Below are 19,757 nucleotides of genomic sequence, written 5' to 3' on the forward strand. Positions count from 1 at the left end.
CCATGAAGACTTCAGCCCTGGGGATCCTATGAGACAGTTCTGTTCTGTTCTCTAGGAACCCCAGGAGTCAGAACAGGCTCAATGACATTGGGCATCTACTCACACACTGCCCGTTTACTCTTCCAACCCCCGTCTTATGTACAAATGAACTTGAACATGCTGAGAACGTAGTATTCTATTTACCTGAAACCCCTCATGACCTGATTTCCATATATAATAATCCCTGACCCTCCACCCATTTTTCCCCTTAGCTCCTCGATCTTTTGATCCTCCTCTTAAAAGATCCGCGAGCTATTCCAAGTACTGTTGCATTGAATATAAATATTTAATAGATAAGAAGCACATTTTCATGTTAGGCTTATCTACTTCCCCAGGAACCTAGTGTTCGCCATTAGTAAGTCAGTATCTAACAGTGGTTCGCGGTGGCCTGTGTTTGGGTTTGTCCAGGATGCCCACTTCTGATGGATGGGGCCTCTGTGCTCCACCCTTTTCCTGGCTCTCCTTATTGCCAGCCCCTGTCCCCCTGGCCTCTGGCCAAGCTCCATCTGGCTTAGGCTGGAGCCTTTGTTTTCGCTTCCTCCTAGGCTCCCTTGCTTACCTCCTGAGCCTTTTACTTACTCTTGGCCAACCATGAAGAGAGCTGTACCTCATCTGAGTTCAGACATGGTTAATCCTAACCACGGTGTCTTGACAAACCAATGATTATTATCCAGTTTCTTATTCTCAGGCAGCCCAAAGAATTTTATAAGTAAAAGGTCAAATCGCTCAAATGCGCCTGAGAGTAGTTGGTTTTTTTTATTATTCAAGGTTAACTTAGATTCTCTCATCGTCCATCCCATCCCACTCATGGCTTGAATGAATGGAGTCTGAGCTAGAAAGGACCATTGCGATGAACAGTGTTGATGCCCTTGCTTAGTCAATAGAGAAACAAGTCAACAAAGAGACATGACTGGAAGTGTCTGGGTAGTGGTAGAGCCAGGAGTAGAAGAAGTTCGTTCCCTTGATCCAGACTGCACACTGGTAGGGCTTGCAGGGAGGTTGGTTGGACAGAGTGGTTCCTAAAGCCACTTGAAGTGCAAAAGGCCTGTGATCCTCAGTATTTCCTTCAACATCTTTTGACCACCAGTGAGAATCCTTGTTTAATGATTCAAGTGGATGAGGAAGTAGAGGCTGTCTTATTCCAAAGTGGAGGCTAAGGAGGTAGGGACGCTTCTGAGGCTGATTACCCACAAGGAAAACGAAAGAACTGGGTCCAACCACAGGATGTGTAAATGTGTTAATTTGACGTTGTGGGTATATTGGGGAGGTGGTAGAAGGTGCCTTCTGTTCCCCAGTGTCCTCTGCTGGGAATTATGGGGCACATAGGAGCTGTCCCTCCTTCAGGAGAATCACTCACGTGGATGCTGAGACAGTGGATAGCTTCATTAACAGGCCCGGAGGAACTCTTGTCAGCACTTAGCTAAGCCATTAAACTCTACTCCGAGGTGGCCTTTTACCTTGTTCTCCTCCACCTGCACCCATTGGCATAACTTCAGCCAGGTGGTCCCTGTCTTCTAGGTCGTCACCCAGAAGTAGAGAAATGCCAGCCCCTTTAAGAAAAGAAAGAGGGATGTCTTCCTTCTTTAAAACTCACTCACTTGTGGGGTCCATTGTGGGAATTTAGAAAATCACAAAGAAGGAAGTGAAAAATCCTCTATAATCCTATCACATAATAAAACCTATTTATTTGGATTTTGGTCTAGTTCTTAGCCTTCACCTTCACTGCACAAACACCTAGTTGAACATATGCTTAGATTTATTTCTTTCAAAAAGAAATAAATTTTCCAATAAAATTTTAATTTCCAATAAATTTTTCCATATGTAATAGTGTGTTATGAATACTTTCCCTTTGGAACCCCCTTTTAATCTACTTCAATCTATCGTAAGTGGGGGCAAGTGGTGTTGTGTGGGAGGGCCACTTGGTGGCTCCTACCTTGCAGGGGGGCAGACCTCTTGAGCATCGTGGGAGGCCACGGCTCCTGCATCACCAGCAGGTGCTCAGTGAGAACTGACAGAGGGGTATTCCCGTCCATGACTCTTGTGGTGTTTTCTTACACCACGAGGTTTGGTTTGATTTTAACTTTGTTCCCAACAGAAAACACTTGTGGATGTGACCTTGGAAAACAGCAACATAAAGGATCAGATCCGAAATCTGCAGCAGACATACGAAGCCTCCATGAACAAGCTGCGGGAGAAACAGAGGCAGCTGGAGGTCACGCAGATCGAAAACCAGCTGCTGAAAATGAAGGTAAAGCACACACGGCCCAGATGTCCCATTCACCTTCCGTTCTTACTCGGCTCTCTCCTCCATCCTCCCCTCTTCCATTTCCCTTTCTCCATTCTCTTCTTTCTTGGAATTCTGTGTTAGTCTGGGTACATTAGAGAAAGAAATCCACAGAAATTCATATATATGTATAAGAGAGAGTCTTATATAAAGGGTTAGCGCACATTAAGAAAACATCCCAACCCAGTGCTACCCAAGCCCACACGTCCAACATTAGCCCATATGTCCGACACCAATCCACAAAGTCCTCCTCCATCTCACAAAACACACGCAATGACTCCGACTGCAGGAGGAAAGCTGAATCAGTGAAAGTGTAAGCATCTCAGCGCTGGCAGGGGTCTCCATACGGCTGCTCCAGCACCCAGGGCTGCACGAGGGTAGGTCCATGCAGATTCTCCTCAGGGAAGTGAGCCTTGCCAGCTGAAGCAGGGAACTGGTTAAGGCAGCTGCACCCTGGTCCGACCATCACAAAGCAAGAGACCCAAGAACTAGAAAGGCAAGGCTCACCGAGCCATTTATCTCTGCCTTTCAATTAACCCCACATGGGTTTATCGGCCAGGGTGGCACAATAAACTTTAACCATCTCAGATTCTCTTGTCTTTTTTTCTTTCTCCCTTCCTTGGGGGCAACCCCACAGGACTTGGCTGTAAGGCACTGCAGCAGTTTCTGTGAGTACTACTGTCAGTCCAGGTTGTAGCTGTTCCCCGAACAGCCCACGGGCTGCCTTCTTAGACCCCCGGGCTTCCAAGGGCTGCTCACTCTGTCATCACACAATGCTTGCAGGTTGCAGAGAGAGCTGTGAGGATTCTCACAGGTCTGGGATGTCAGAGCCTTTAGAGATGTGTGCCTAAATCTAGCTGCTTTGATTGTCTCCGTGGCCCCACCTGTCAGCATTGACAGTGCAGATGCTGATGCACACCGATTGCTGCATGTGGGCTCTGGCCCTTCTCAAGAAGAAACCTGATGGCTGCCCAAGCCTGGGCATCGCCCTCTCGCCCAGCATTGGTGCCCCTCTCACTTGAGAACATAGATATACTTCCTCTCTGCTGGCAGGAACATGCCTATGGTTGGCCCAGCCCTCCAAAAATACTTTTCTGAATGAATTCTTTCTAATTGAAGTTTGAGGTTTTCAAACTGTGCTCAGCCCAGCCTTAGGATAACCAACAAGCAGGCACCTTATGGGTGTGTGTCCATATAATTGTTGTGTGAGCTGCAATATTTTTGAGAGTGAAATCTTGTAGTTGGGGAAACCAGGTGGGATGATTGGCCCTTCTGCCCACAGCCTACTTCCAGAATGAGTCCATGGAGCAGGGGAGCTTCCACCCGCATTGCCTGGTCTCAGTTCATGGCACCTGTAGCGTGCGGTGCACCATCCACTTGGCCAGACACAGCCACCCAGAGGAGAAGGGCCAGAATCGCTTCACCTATGGGAGCCCCTTCCTTTACCGTGTGCACAGCATGGTTCTGAATAAGAGTTACTTTGCGAAGCAGGGCTATGTTGCCAGGTAAATCTGAAATCATTGTTCGCATCTTTTTTTTCTCCGCATAAAAGCCTATCATTCTACAAATAGTGATTGAGTATTCTGCCTGTGCATTCCTGCTGTTTTGGAAGGTGGCATGACGTCAGGTTCTGGGGTATCCCTAGGCAGTTTGGCATCCTAGCTGCTTCCCTAGCCTCACCCACCACTGTCCGTGTCAGAGACTGCGGCTTGTTTTCATCCTGAACAGCAGGCCTAAAGAGGTTTGCCCCTACTCTTTGTCTTATGTTATGCCCCCCCCCGGCCCGAATCCAAGCTACATCTAACAAATAAGCAAGCAGACATTAAAAACAACTAAAAACCCAGTTAGTGAAAGGGACCCGTGGCCTCTCATGTGCTCTGGACCCAGAGAAAACTGGGCTTTCAGGACAAAGCCCTCTCTAACAAGGTGTCTAGAAAAAATTGAGAATGAGACGCATCAGCTCTCTCTGGCATAAAGATAGCTCTGGCTGAGAGTTTCCAACTCAGGGCTTCGTGCCCACTGCCCAGAAGGGAGGATTCGAGGACATCAGCAGAGACTTTCCGTACATCCTTAAAAGTGAACATTCTGTAACCAGTGAAGGTGAATTACGCCTCCCTTATCCAGAGATTCTGTCTTCAGTCAACTCTGCTCTTTGGAACAAACAGTAACCGGGAGGGAGGGACAAAAGTCATCCGTCAGCAGCATGGTGTCACTGTTAGAAGTCTGCCAAACATCCCGGGCAGAAAGGCAGCACCAACTGCCTCTAAGCTGCACTCTACCCCACCCCCACCAGGACCCAGTCTGCTGATGCTGATTCTCTCCTCCAGCTGACACCCCCCTCCCCCACAGGGTTCCCCAAACTAGGTTGACATGTTTCAAACTCCCTGCTTGGGAAGCACAAAGCCATGGCTCGCATGAGTCCAGATTGCTTATGCGAACGTAACTGAGATCCGAACGATGGGCTGGCTTGGCCAGTGGAACCGATGGGGCGACTTCAGTTCTGCATGGGCAACTTCTCCTTCCACGCCTCCCAGCTCTGCGGGCATTCATCTCCTTTTAAAGTAATGCGTGCCTCCTGGGAAGCAACCCCCAAACATAGGACAGACGGTAAACCAGGGAATAGAATAATCTCTCCTTTCTTTTTACTTCCAGTTCTTGGTTCCTATTTTTAGAAACAGCCATTGCTACGTGGCTCTTCACACCCCAGAGGTATTTCTAGTCTGTAAAAAAATAACAAACAGGCATATGTGCATATTTTTTCTGTTTGTGTCTTTTTTTTCCCATGCCCATGCTAAAATATTTAATAGGCTTTAATCCCCTCCACTCTTCATTTTCTAGATCTTGAAGAATATTCTGAATCAATACATCTAGTTCTACATTCTCACTTTTAACAGCTTTGTATTTAATTGTGTAAGCCACTGCCATGGAATGACCCTGACCCATACTGACCCTAAGGATGGGGTATGACTGCCCCCCTGTGTTTTCTGTGACAGTAACTCTTCAGAGGGGCAGGCGGCCTCATCTTTCTCCCGAGGAGTGGCCGGTGGGGTCCAACGGCTGACCTTGCAGTTCGCCACTCAGTGTGTCACTCATGACCCCACTGGGGCGCCACTCAGCTGTGCAGGTGTGCTAGCATGTTTGCGTGTGTCTTCTTATTGGTGCACCTGGGGGTTGTTTCAGATGAAGTCACAGGTAAGACAGTTGATGTTTCCCCTCTCCCAAATTCCTTCCACTCTGCTGCTCACTCGGAAGGGTCAGAATAGGAGTTCTCAGCCAGGTGGGCTGTCACCTGAGATTACCTCTGGTTTTTTCCCTAGGTGGACCTTTTTTGATGGCATGATTGTGTACTATATCCATAAAGCCTCATCTGACCCCCCCTCTCTTTTTTGTAAAGTAACTTTCTCTTAGAGAAAAGTCATGCTATTTATAGAAGTAGAGAGACTAATGAACCTTCAGGTACCATCACTGAGCTGCAATATTTTACAGCAACTCCGTGTCAGTATTGTTGCAGCTACACCCCCCCCCCCCCTGCAGCCCTCCACGCTCCTGCTGGAGGCGTTGAAGGCTTTCGCCCTTACGTGTATCAGCATGAATGAGCACACTTTCCATTCATCCACGAGCTCTTCCGTGCCTCTTCCAACACAAGGTTGAAATTACCCCACTTGTCTTACTTTTATTCAGGTCAGGAGAAAACATGGTATATACATTGCAGTTAGTAAATGTACCTCCCTCCCCCTTCTCTCTTTTTGCAGTTAAATTGTGGTGAAGATATATAGATCAAAACATTAGCCAAGTCAGCCATTTCCCCTTGTGCGTGTATGTCTGGGACATTTATTACATTCTTTATGCTGTGGGCCCTTTATGACTACCCTGTTGCCAGGTTGTACCATCACCATTAGGTCAATGTGTTTCATAAGCACCTTTTAATATGATATATATACATATATTTACTTGCACAATGTATTTGCTGAAGACATTCTCCTATGACAATTCCATTTAAAAATGAACGGAACGTGGTACATTTTATTTTCCCCGCACTCCTCCCCCCATGGCCCTTGCTGCTCCTCTTGACCCTGAACCCTGACGGATGGTTGGTTCGTGCTTTGCCATCTCCAGGGACCCATGCCCTACACACAGAATGGAGGCTGGCGAATGCCCTCGAGCCCCCTTGAGAGCCATAGACCTGAAGGGGTTCTCGTTGTAGGTGGAATCATCCCAAGCAGCCAACGCCGAGGTGCTGAGAGAGATGACCAAGAAGCTGTACGGCCAGCATGAGGACCGGCTGCGCCAAGAGCAGCAGAAGCACCGTGCGGAGCGAGAGGCGCTGCTGGTTCGTATGTCGTGGCTGCTGCCAGTGCTGCCCGGCAGTTTGGGGTTTATTGTTGTTGACCAGCTACTCCGTTCTGGAGTACCAGCTACTCCGTTCTGATTCCTGGGGATGCCAGGTGTGTCAGAGTCGAACTGGGAGCCACTGGGGGGTTCAACGCCTGCTTATTTGGAAGTGGATGGCCAGGCGCTCCTTCCCAGAGCCCCAGGTGCACCCCCAGTTCTGACATCAGGCTTCCAGCCGCTGACCTTGCAGTTTGCCGTGCAGGGCATCCCTCTTTACCCTGCACCCATGGGGGGCACCACTCAGCTGGGTAGCTGTGCCAGCATGTTTGATTCGCAGCCGAGCACCTTACCTGTGTGCATCACACAGGGACGCCTCCGGGTTGCTGAAGTTCAGATAGTTAGGTGCGTTAATGAACTCTTAACAGGGGGGTGGATTTCAAGGGATTGGTTTGCTCCTTCTCTCTGCTTCCTCATTCCTTCCCTTCTTTCGTGAATTCTTTACCCCCTCTCCCCTGCGCAGAGTACTCCCAATCTTCCTGTCTCTAAAGACACTCCTTTCTCTAGCCAGTCTGAACTGCTTGTCAGCATCCAGGAGGATCCTGGCTTTCCTGCAGTCATGAACTTCCTCACTCCAGCCCCGCCTTTCTACCTGGAACGCACTCTTTACCGCGCTCGGCTGCCTGCAGCTCCTGGACATGCCACCCTTCCGCCTGAGACTGATGGGGTGGCCGCATGGCTGCTGTCCTGAGGATGGGCACTGCCCCCATTTTTTGCCTTGCTCTCCGCGAGGTTGCTATGAGTCGGAGCCGACTTGATGGCACCAAACAAGAGTAAATGACCTCTTTCCCCTCCCACAGCTGCAAGTGTCCTCTGTCATTCGGACACCTACTCTACTTCTCTGCATGGGGCTGTGGAACCTTTTTAGAACTGTTCTTAGAACTGGAATGTGTCTCTCCCCTGGTGACTGCTCTGGGAGATTCTGAGGTTCTTGAAGAAAAGAACTCCATATCTGCCTTTTCTTAGAACCTTAGAGACTTAGTGACTGGCTGGGCTTGCTTCTTAGGGGCGAGTTGGTAAATCCCACTGTGGGTGACTGTGAATTGTGCACCTCTAGTCTTCCCCTCCCTGTATATTCTTGGCAAATACAATAGTACTCTGAGTATCTAGCCAAGGGTTACGTCACATTTCCAGGCAATTAGTACACCTTTTAGATATAAGAACTCAAGGGCTAAAAGGGGAAGAAATGACCAAGTCCATTAAAGAGCCAGCTGTCCAGTGGGTTCTCTGTTCACAGATGAGAACCAGACCCCTGGAAACGGAGTTTGTGATTTGAGGTACTTCTGGGACTCCAGGAAATAGTTTGGGAATTAAGATCCAGCCAGACCAAAGGTGTTTGGACTCAGGAAGCAATTTAGGTACTCCATGACCCTGTAAGGAGAGTGTTTCCTTTCGCAGGAAGAAACCAACAGCTTTCTGAAAGCGATCGAAGAAGCCAATAAGAAGATGCACATGGCGGAGATCAGCCTGGAGGAGAAAGACCAGAGGATCGGGGAGCTGGACAGGCTGATCGAGCGCATGGAAAAGGTGAAAGACCACCCCTGACCTTTCCCCACTCAGTCTGTCCGCCCCTGCCCTGGCGGGCCTGTCGGGCAACTTGGGAAGCCCTCTACACTCACCGATCCCATCCCTCCAATTTGTGATTGCAAAGCACGCAACACACACACACACACACACACGCGCGCTTTGTTGGGTTTCCTTTTATTCTATATACATAAGGGAGTTTCAGAAAGTGCATCGAAAATTTCAATGATTTTTGTAAAAGTGCCCTTAAAATACATGTTAAGTTACAAAGTCTTGCAATGAAATCACAGGAAGCTTTTATTCAATGAAAATATCCCAATGTGAAGCCCTTGTTTCTTAGAATAGCCTCTGTCTAGGGTTGCATACCTCCGAACGCAGAGTTCTCACATCACTAACCCAGCCCCAGAGAACTCTGGGCTCTTTGATTCACACCCAGTCAAAATTCACCTCAGGTCTAGGGACTCAAGTTATGTTCCTCTTAGATGTTTTTTGAGTTTGGGGAACAAAAAGAAGCCTGTGATGAAACACAATTCCTCAGCGAAATCTTCTTGGCCTTTTCCTCTTCAGCATACCCCCACCCCGGGGTCACTCTGTGTCCTCCAAGACACTAATCAAGATGACCCCCTTGGGAATCCCCCAAAGGGGCCCATAACCTTCTGAGCTCCAAAGCCATTGCGTTGCATCTTTTCCAAGCATCCTGGTGGCATTAGGCTGCCAACTGCAAGGCAGGAGTTCAAAACCACTAGCCACTACACAGGGGACAGATGGCGGGACTTTCTACTGGGCAAGAGTCACCATCTCGGAAACTCATAGTGGGCATCCACTTGATGGCAGTGAGCTTGGTTTTGCCAAATACATTACTGGAGAACTGGTCAGCAGCCACCCACTTGTGACAGACACATTTTTTAGACATGTTCTATCTTCTTCCAACGCGTGCAGAAGACCCGGACTCTAGTAGCAGTACTGTCCCACTTACCCTCCTACATAAGGGGGAGTCAAGATTTTTGTGGAAATTTTCCATTATTCTCATTGAATTTTTAAAAATGTAAATAATTTTGAAATAATTTTTTTAATTAATGAAATTTTTGAAGCACCCTCCCCCCCCGGCCGCCCTGTATATATAAAATGTAAGGAAGCCCAGTGAAGTTCTGGTCTCCACCCAGCACAACTATTTACTTTTTAAATTAAAATTTTTTTTATTTTTATGTATGTGCTTTTTTATTATTTAATCATTTTGTTGGGGGTCGTACAACTCTGTTTTGTTTAAATCATTTTATTAGGGGCTCATGCAACCCTTATCACAATCCATACACACATCCATGGTGTCAAGCACATTTGTACATTGGTTGCCATCATCATCCTCAAAACATTTGCTTTCTACTTGAGCCCTTGGTATCAGATCCTCATTTTTCCCCCTCCCTTCCCGTTCCCCCCTCCCCCATAAACCCTTGATAATTTATGAATCATTATTATTTTGTCATATATCACACTGTCTGACGTCTCCCTTCACCCACTTTTCTGCACAACAACTATTTTGATGTTTTAAAGAAATCCCATGAGAGTATTGGCCCAGACATCCGTATTTTCGGGTCCTTGCTTTGCTGGCAGCCCAGGCATCAAGCGGGTACCTTTTGGGTAATCAAACTCTGTGTAGCTGGTCCACCAACAGCCAGCCTTGCTGCTTCCGGGTCATGGTCTGCAGGGCTGGCTTCTTCCTGATGTGGGAGGGGTCAGGAGTGGGCCGATAAGTAGACGGAGAGGTGAATGAAGCTGATGACAGGGCAAGGCAGAGGCAGGTCATCGGCGAGGAAGTGGGGACAAGGAAGCATGGTGGGAAAGCGTGGAGTGGAAGAGATATGGAGGAGGACAGGAAGGATGGGTGACCGCTGACCTCTGGGGCAGGAGAGAGGGGCTGACGCCCACGCTGGTGGCTGGTTTCTGGAAAGTCATTCTCTAATGTCATGGTGGTGAGTGCTGAGAGCGGGCGTCATTGGTGCCAATGAGCTCCAATTCTGCATGCCCCCAACCTCCAGTGAGGGAGGGAGGGAGGGAAGGAGGGGAGCAGTGTTAACAAGGCTCCCAAGTGGGCCGCTCCCAAGAAGGGGTCCCCTTAGTCCTGAGAGTTTCCAATAGAAACCCCCTCCAGTTCCCAGACCAAGCAGAGTTGGGACCAGTTGGATTACATGCTGTGGAGCCTTGGGGCTCTCCGGGGCCCCTGTGTGTATTGATTTCTTTATTTGAGGGGGACCTGAGCAAACTAAAGCATCCGTTACAATCTCACCTCTGCCCCATTTTTTATTGATGCAAAGATGGTGGGCTTGGTTAGGTAAAGTCAGGGAGGGTTAGATAGGGTGCTGGGACAGCTCAGGGAGGACACTTTGTAACTTTGTAGAAACGAGGAGCTCAGCAAGGACACTTTGTAACTTTGTAGAAACGAGGAGCTCAGCAAGGACACTTTGTAACTTTGTAGAAACCAGGAGCTCAGCAAGGACACTTTGTAACTTTGTAGAAACGAGACAGCTCTCTCACATCATGGTCCCCTTTCACTTCCAGAGGACTCCTGGTGGTGTGGTGGGTTATGTATTGGGATGCTAACTGTGAGGTCAACAGTTCCAAACCACCAGCCCCACCAAGGGAGGAAGATGAGGTTGACTGCTCCCATAAAGATTCACGGTCTTGGAACCCCCAAGGAGCAGTTCTGCTCTGTGCTGGAGGGTTGCTATGGGTCAGAACTGACTATGGCAGTAGGTTTTACAAAATAGCAGAAGAAGCTGTTTAACTCAGATGTTCTCGAAAGGTGACGGATTTCCCTGCTGTATGAAGAAGCAAGGTGGAGGCATTGTGGGGAGGTGGTCTGGGCAGGGAAGCCTTCTTACAAGCCAGTGTGTGTGGTGGCTACACCGGTCTTAGAATCATAAGCTTGGAAGGTTTGAATCTTGCTTCTCTTTCTAGTTATGGGCAGTGATTTGACTTTTCCAAATTCAGTTTCCTATTCCATAAGACACTGGTAAGAGTCATCTTTATTCTTAGTCTTCCTTGGAGGAGTCGATGTGAAAAAATTATGCACGATGCTAAACACAATGACTCGGACATAGTAAAAATAAAACACAAAAGCCTAGTTGACCCAACTCTTGTGACCCATGTGGGTCAGAGTGGAACTGTGTTTCTTGGGGTGTTACGGACTGGTTTTTCAAAACTAGATTGCCAGGCCTTTCTTCCTGGGTACATTGGCGTGGCCTGAACCTCCCACCTTTTGGTTAGCAGCTGAGCACAGTAACTCTGCCCCACCCAGGGCCCCCATAGTAAGGGCACAACAATTTGTGATTCTGGTTTTCATCTTGTTACAGGCTTGCCTGAGTGTTTGCCCCTGAGGGTTGACACCTGTTTTATAACTTATCCTCTATGTCTCCTTTGGGGTCTGGGCTCTTCTGAGGGTTGAATGGCTGTGAGGCAGGACGGTGGAAAGACTAGACCTGCCTGTCAGCCTTTCTATAACACTCAAAATTCCCCATTCTCCAACACGATGGTGGAGGGAAGCAGTGGTCTCTAAGTAGTGGGGGCTTTTTCCTTTTAGGATTGAAAATATATGGCTCTGGTTCTAAATCTTCTTTTCCACTTAGGCTGGAGAAATGCATTCTGTACTCAGCTATGATTAGATATGCCCATTTATAGCTCATTCCCCTTCAGAGGTTAATCTTTGAGAGCAAGAATTTTGCCAAATTTCTTTCACACAGCTGTGAATATCTTGTCCATAAGCCAGAACTGTGGCCTGTTAGTATCCTGCTCTTACCTCATTTGGGATATTGCTCAAGGACAAGCTGTGTGCTTGTGAACAACTTCCGAATTGTAAGCTTTGATTTCTGTTTCTCTTGTTAATCATTGTATTCCAAACACCTGTTTCCCTAGTCGGTAACAGTCTTTTAAGGGGAGGGCTCTACCGAGAACCTTCTTCTGGATGATGCAGAAAATAATCAATAATTTTTAGATACCACAGGCCATCAATTTTGAGTAGTGGTGCTCGTTACTTGAACCCCAAACCAAACTCACTGCCATCAAGCCGATGCAGATTCATAGCGACCCTAGGGAACAGGGCAGAACTGCCCACGTGGGCTTCTAAGACAGTCATTCTTGATGGGAGGGGAAAGCCTCATCTTTCTTCCTAGCATGACTTAGGACTATAAGTTTTGACAAGACAGTGGAGCCTGGACTGATGAAATAGTTAAAAATAGTTAAAAGTGCAATTAAAAATAATATAAAAATCATTCAAAAACAATTGCTCCCTCCATATTTCTTTTTTATTCTTTAGTCTAGAAATCCACACCAACTGATTTGACTTTTGTTGGACTTGGAGGGTGGGCTTGGAGTGGGGAAGACCATCAAGGGGCTTAATGACCCGTTAGTGATAGGGTTGTTTGGTTTGCATTCTCTGCCCTCACGTGGGATCCTGGGAATAAAATATCAATTTTTGCCTGTTTTAGGAACGCCATCAACTGCAACTCCAACTCTTAGAGCACGAAACAGAAATGTCGGGGGAAATCATGGACTCTAACAAGGGCAGGTAAGATATATGCCCCTCATGTGCTGGACATGCTATGGGCCTGGGGGGGGGTGTCACTTAGCTTTTGCATTTTCACTCACTTGGGAGCACCCAATGTCTAGCCAGTGTCTTTGGGGGCTTCCAGGTCCATCTAGTGACTGACCCACAGCGAGTGGTCAGCGCACTAGCACACAGCAGAGACTACCGCAAGTGCAAAAGTTCAGTCTAGAAATGCACTCCATAACCTTGAACTCCACAGGATGCACCTTGCTGATGAGAAACCTCTCCAACTGTGACTAATACCATTTGCCCTGGAAACTAATTTTAAAATGTCTCTCCGTGTTGCCAAGCATTGCTGAGTAAAACCTTGCCCTGGCGCTCGTTGTGTCTTTTAGGGGGGAAATGCAGGGGCCTTGCAGGACCTCGGGGTGGGATGATATGCACATTTTGAGCCTGGGCGTCAATGTTTAGCTGTCCCGGGAGTTATTTTTCAAAGGCAGTGTGCTGGTCACGTGTTGGTCATGTGGAGTATTGCTATCAGATGCACTGCAGGTTGGTTGTCTCACAGTTCAGGCGGCTTGAAGTCTGAATTCCGAGGCAGACTTTCTTTCTGCCTGCTCTTGAGGAACATTCTTGCTTCTGCGTCTGCTTCCTTGTTTCTTACTGATGTCCATGTGTCTTGACATATGGCTTACTTCATCTCAGCTTGCTAGCTTGTATTTACCATATATACTCGTGTATAAGCCGAGTTTTCCAGCACATTCTTAATGCCGTTTTGGCGGTAAAATTAGGTGCCTCGGCTGATATTCGGGTCGGCTTATACTCCAGTATTTATGGTCATTTCTTTTTATAGCTCAAAACAGATTGATTCAAGGGATGCCCTTCACTGTATCTGCCTAATGAACAGAACTAAGATAATCCAGTCCGAAGTGGGATCGTAACCAAAGGCAGATAGAAGTGAGGATTTACAACACATGTTTGTTTGTTTTTTTGGGGGGGCACAATTCAATCTACAACATTCTACCTTTCACCCCCCAAATTCACATATTGCTATACGCAGAGGACATTCATCTTATCTGATCATCCCCAAAGTCTTCAATCAACTCCACGTTAAATTTTCATCTTCTGAATCACCATCAGCTATCTTGTATTGTGGGACAGAATTCTGCCCTCACCTGGTAACCAAGCACAATGATGGACCGCGTAGACCATTCTGTTACAAATGGGAGAGAGTGGTTGAGAAGGGATGGCATGCAACAAGCAAGCCCAGAACATGGTGGGAAAACTACATTAGCTCTCAAGGCTTGAAAATAGTCATTTGCTCTCTGAGGTCATTGGGGCAGTGGCCGCTCCCTCCAGACTCTGGCTCCTTCCCGGCCCACTGGATTCTGGGGGAGGCACCATCCACCTTGCAGTTCAGCTTCACCTCCCAGGCTCACTGGTACAGCATCTCTGCTTCCTTGGATTCCAAAACAAACAAAGACTCACTGCCAACAAGTGGATTTCGTCCCATATTTCCCTAGGACATTGAAGTGGTGACCCAATCCCCTGGGCCCCAGCAAGTCCCTCTGTACTGGACCTCGGGCATAGCAGCCTTGCCCCCTCGGCTTTGGGTGGTGGCCTCTTCCCCCTGGTGGCACCTCTTATCAGCAACTGTAGACTCCAGAACCAAGTTGGTAAAGAGCTGACTCTGAAATCTAGGAGCCTATAGCCACACACTCACACCACCCCCACCTTTGAGGCCCAGGAGACCATGGCTTCACCTTTCGAAATGGAGCGAGTGCTGTTTCTTGTGTTTCTTCAGCAGCCCTGTTGAGCTCTGCGCTCCTTCGTGGCTGGTTCTTCCTTTTCTTGGGGGACAACAGATGCGACTCCTTTGGCCTGTCTCCTGCCTGTAGGTTTCCAAGGGGTGGACAGTCCTCTTTCCTTTCATTCATTTTTGTTACCTTCAGTTGACGCTGACAGGTTTTCTGCAGTGGTTGCTGGTTAGCACCTTCTGTTGCAGGCTGGCTTACATCCTGTCTTTAACGAGAGCTTCCATAGCCTTGACCTTGGTGAACAGTCCAAAACACATATCCTTAGTTGGGACAACAGAAATTTCAAAATCTGTACATTTCTAAATCCGCCTCGTTCCTGTTGCACTGTGCTGTAAGTGGCAAGGAGAAACCGCACAGCCCCTCTAAGATTCTGCTTAGAAATCTCCTCAGCCACATAGTCAAGTTCAGCACTCACAAGTTCCACCTTCAACCAGACATTTGGCAGTAATGCAGTTGAGTTCTCTGCCACCACATAGATCTTATGATCCCCCCATGGGTCCCCCACGGATCAATCTCATGTGGATTATTTTCTTTTAAATGCTTACCAGAAGCTCACTTAGTGCTCACGTTGCGAGCACCATTTGTCGCTGACGCCATACGTATTTTCCAAGAGGTTAGAATCTTCCTCTGTAGCTCTTCTCCCTTTCTTCTCAGCCCTCACCAAAGTTGCTTCCGACATTCGTAACTCTACCAGTGGTCTCGTTAAAATGACCTAGATTTTCATTTCGAGGCACTTCAATCTCCCCCTCCTCCCCCAAACTGCTCCCAAATTTCAGGTGTTTGCTAGAGCCACATCCCACTCTTCTGTCTTAGTTACCTACTGCTGCTACAATAGAAATATATTAAATTGGTGGCTTTAACAAACACATATTTTCTCACAATTTAGGAGCCTAGAAGTTTGAATTCAGAATGCCAGCTCTAAGGGAAAGCATCTTTGTCTCTTCAGTCTCTGCTTTCTGGACCCTTGGAGACTGTGTTACGCAGGGTTCTCTAGAGAAACAAAACTAGGACATTTATGATCGAATCTCTCTCTATATATATTTCTACAGTGAGAAGGCATATAACAGCTAATTAACCCACACAGCAGTAGAAAAAGCTCAATTCAACTCACTTTCATGGAAGTTAATATACTGGAAGTGCTTCAAGTCACGTGGACTGCTGCACCCAAGGTGAAGGAAGCAGACAGCAGAGTCTTCCCTGAGGCAAGGCTGGCAGAGGCTGCTTCAGGCAGCAGACATCAGGGTGGGTCAGCAACAGTCAGTAACTCTGCAGCTTAGCGAAGCAGGCCCCGATGGGATCTTGAACCCAAGCACAGGGACAGGATTCACTAGCCTCAAGCTAAGCACTGTACACCATCAGCAGCATTTCTCAAAGGAGCCTCCAGCTCTAGCTGTACGATCCACGAGTTGACTTGGCCCACAGGTAGTGTAGCACACAGGTTGAGGCAGAGAGCTAGCTAAAGCAGCAGCATGCTGGTTTGATCACCAGGGAGCAAGAGAGAGATGGGATGTCGGCTGTCTTTATTTCGGTTATCCTTCAATCAAGCTGTGACCTGTTTGATCTCTGCCCACATGTTCCTATTCTATTGGCCTATTTGGCACAATAAATCTAACGATCACAGAGACCCCCCCATGTGCCTGTGTATCTTTCTCACCTCATCTCTGCTTGCTAGCTTGTATTTAGTTTCTTTTTAAGCCTCAAAAGAGATTGACTCAGGACACACCCTATCTTACTCCTGTCTCATTAACATAACAAAGACAACTCATTCCCCAATGGGGTTATAAATGCAAGTTAATCAGTTAAGACCAAGATGACACATAATTTGGGGGGATACCATTAAATTTATAAGAGGTGGCTATGATGATGATAGGAGCCCCTGGGTGATATAAACAGCTAAAATATGTCACTAATCAAAAGGTTGGAGGTTCAAGTCCATCCAGAAGCACTTCCTGAGAAAGGCCTTTTGATCTCTGCTTGTGAAAGCCCTATAGATGTAACTATACTCTGACACACACAGGGTTACCATGAGACAGAATCAAGTCAACAGCGATGGTTTTTTGATGATGATGATGATGATGATGATGATGGAGCTAGAAGAGATGGGAGGTGGTCAATGGACTAGTAGGCTCTTATGTTGCTCCCCTCCTTACCTTCTCTATTCGTCCGATCCAGGTAATTTGCTGGCATTCCAATATGGTATCAATACCACGGAAGCCTCCCTTCTGTGTAAATGGTACCTTCCCCCACAAGAAAAAGTCTCTTTCATTTGGGGGATGTGTGCTAACTTCCCTTAATGCAAGGTAAAGCTTGTGAGTGAGAACTTTCCAAAAGAGTCCTGTACTGCTTCTGCAGTGTGGGGGTGATTGGGAGTCCATCCCCACCTAGTGGATTTCATGTCATCATCGTCAGCTTCAGGGATGCAGATTACCTGTCTTTCTCTCGTAGAACAGCTGGTAGGTGTGAATCCCTGACCTTTGGGTGAGCAGTGAAATGCTTAACCACTGTGCCACTAAGAATCCCATGTTAATCACTCAGCTCATACGATGTCAGGAGAGGCTATTTTTGGAGTTTAACTTTTTTTTTCCTCAATAGTCTTATTGGCATATAGTTTACATATACAATTCAATAGTTTAATCATATCAGAAAGAGTGGTCCATTCATCACCTAAATCAGTTTTAAATCATTTCTTCCTTCTTGTACTTACTGTGATGAGCTCCCCATTTCCTCTCAGCCACCCCTGCCACTCCCCCATGACCATTAATCCACTTACTGTCTTCATAGATCTCCCTATCCTGATTCCACATACAAAAAAACATTAAAAAAAATAACCCTAACTGTTACAGTCCAGCGGTATGGACCTGCAGCAAGCAATGACCTGAAGAAAAAGAGTGGTCAGTGGACTGATGATCCAAAGGCAAATTTTATTTCGAAAGTACAGCTTTGTATATATTGAGGCAAGGACACATAGCTTGCACAGTTTAACAATAATATCATGATAAAATTGTTCTAAGCACAAACAACTCGTTGGGGCTAAACACATGCAGCTTTGTTCTCAGTGTACACAGGGCATCTCGGAATGTGGGAAAACATAGGACCATCTTCCCAGCATTCCAGGTTACACAGTGTCCCCAAAGACTCCAGAGAGTCACCAGAAAAACTCAGTGACTCTCTATACCTAACAACAAGAACAAAGTAAAAAAGATAAAGACCTCAATTAAAAAGAAAGCAGAACATATTAAAAACCAGAACACATTTAAATGGATCCTAAGGGAGATCGGGTGCTCGGGTGCTAAATGTCAACCCCACTGCATCTGCGGCAGTCCACATGTCAGTGCTTTCTGCGTGGTAGCGAGGTTACCAATTCATGGCCCCCGTCCATAGTCAGAGGGGAGTCAACAGGGTTCTCAGTGCATGTGTATTTTTCCTCCCCTCTTTATCTTCTAATGAAATAGCTTTACAATGCGTCAAAGGCGAGATCAAATGATAAGATGCTACATTTTACCCTCACTGCATCTGCCACCATTGACTTTCCACTGCTGTCTGCTAACAGGGCCATCCTCACCTTTCAGCTGTGACCAGAGAGGATTCATCAGAGTTGTAATCCACGCCGGTCCATTTCTCGCTACTTGGCAATCTTTCTCTAAAGCTAAGAGCTTCCGTGGTTTGGGACTCATTTGCTTTTCCCTCTCTCAGTGTTCGGTATCAGCAGCTTGAGGAGGCATCTGCCAGCCTCCGGGAACGGATCAGACACCTGGACGACATGGTGCACTGCCAGCAGAAGAAAGTCAAGCAGATGGTTGAGGAGGTTAGTGAGCTCTTGTCCAAGTTCATGGTGCACACAGACCCCTCTGCCTGTAACCCCAGCCAGCTCTCAGCCCAGTTTCTTCTGGCTTGCAGGTGAACTTGTTCTGGTCACTCTCTTGGCCCTGAAGGGAGTTTCCCCATATGGCCCTTGATGACCACCTTCCCACAAGGAGGGCAAGGACTGCCTTTAAGAAAGGGCTACTTGGAATAAAGCTGCGAAGCACAGTTAATAAGCTCGCTCTCTTTCAGAGTGCTGTGATATCCCACTCTGTTGCCTAAGCTGAGGGGACAAGAGCTATGCCAAACAAAATCTCCTTCAGCTAGGTCTCTGTTCCCCGCCTCTGCCTCTCTCCCTGCCATTGAGTCAATGGGACTCATGGTGAGCCCCCTTCTAAGACGGTATATTTATGGGAGTAGAAAGCCCAGTCTTTCTCCCAAGGAACTATTGGTGATTTCAAAGTGGCAACCTTGCAGATCAGAGGCCAACACTTAATCAGTACACCACGAGGGCTCCTCTGCTTACCACTCTAGTTTCCCCTCTAGTTCTGGGTGTGTCTTTTTTCCCTTTCCCTCTCTTTTTCTCTCCCTTTTCATCCTTCTACTGCATCCTTACTCATTTCCACCATCCCTGTGCAATGTGGAGCCAACTTCCATGCTTGCTGTGGACTAGACATGGTGTAGTATTCTAGTTGCCAAAGGGAAAGCAACAAAAATAACAGGTAAGCTTAAAAAAAGTCTTTTGAGTTAATGTCATCTGTCTTTTTCTTGTGATGTTCCACAGAAGGAAGCCCATGCATTATAAAGCTAATCCCATATTACAGTGATTCCTCCTTGCCCCACCCTTTGTTCATTAAAAAAAAGACAGCAAGTAGGCACTGAAAATCCTATAGGAATTTGGAAGGTCTAAATCTCCAGCCTACAAGGAGTAGTGGAAGAACTGACGAAAGCATTTTTCAGTTCTTTCTCTGTACAAGAGGCTTTCAAAGAGTTAGTGGGGAAATGGAATGATTGTGGAATTTTCCCACAAACTCTCTGAGGCCTGCTCATATTAAACCACCACTGTGAAAAATGCATTCCTTTTGTGAATCCATACAATGCTGGAGATCTTTGTGACCGGTGGGGTTATGATCAAGGAACTGCGAGGGTGGGAAGGGGACATCTTTTAACCTTCTGTGTTGGCGAAACACACACATTCAATAAGAATTATTCCCCAACTAAGAAACCCAGCTGAGTCTTACATGGTTTATATGGGCTGGTCTTCAAGTGTCTGGAGCTCAGTGGGTTACCTTCTAGATGTTCAGCTGAGGAACTCGTGCCCGGTCCTCCCAGGTCAACTGCACACATGGCAGCAGCGTCACCAGCA

The 19,757-nt window shown here is 47.1% G+C and overlaps 1 protein-coding gene across 1 annotated transcript in view; it reads left to right on the forward strand.

Annotated features, from left to right (window-relative positions):
* The window catches only part of MYZAP (myocardial zonula adherens protein), a 110,995-nt gene that overhangs the window by 39,902 nt on the left and 51,336 nt on the right, over positions 1–19,757 (forward strand). The window contains exons 6-10 of the mRNA XM_075532340.1: positions 2,135–2,287; positions 6,528–6,653; positions 8,111–8,239; positions 12,715–12,794; positions 18,284–18,395. Of these exons, the coding sequence (XP_075388455.1) occupies positions 2,135–2,287; positions 6,528–6,653; positions 8,111–8,239; positions 12,715–12,794; positions 18,284–18,395 (600 nt within the window). The remainder of the gene's footprint in view (positions 1–2,134; positions 2,288–6,527; positions 6,654–8,110; positions 8,240–12,714; positions 12,795–18,283; positions 18,396–19,757) is intronic.

Source organism: Tenrec ecaudatus, chromosome 14, assembly GCF_050624435.1.
Source record: "Tenrec ecaudatus isolate mTenEca1 chromosome 14, mTenEca1.hap1, whole genome shotgun sequence".
In the NCBI taxonomy this organism is placed as follows: domain Eukaryota; kingdom Metazoa; phylum Chordata; class Mammalia; order Afrosoricida; family Tenrecidae; genus Tenrec; species Tenrec ecaudatus.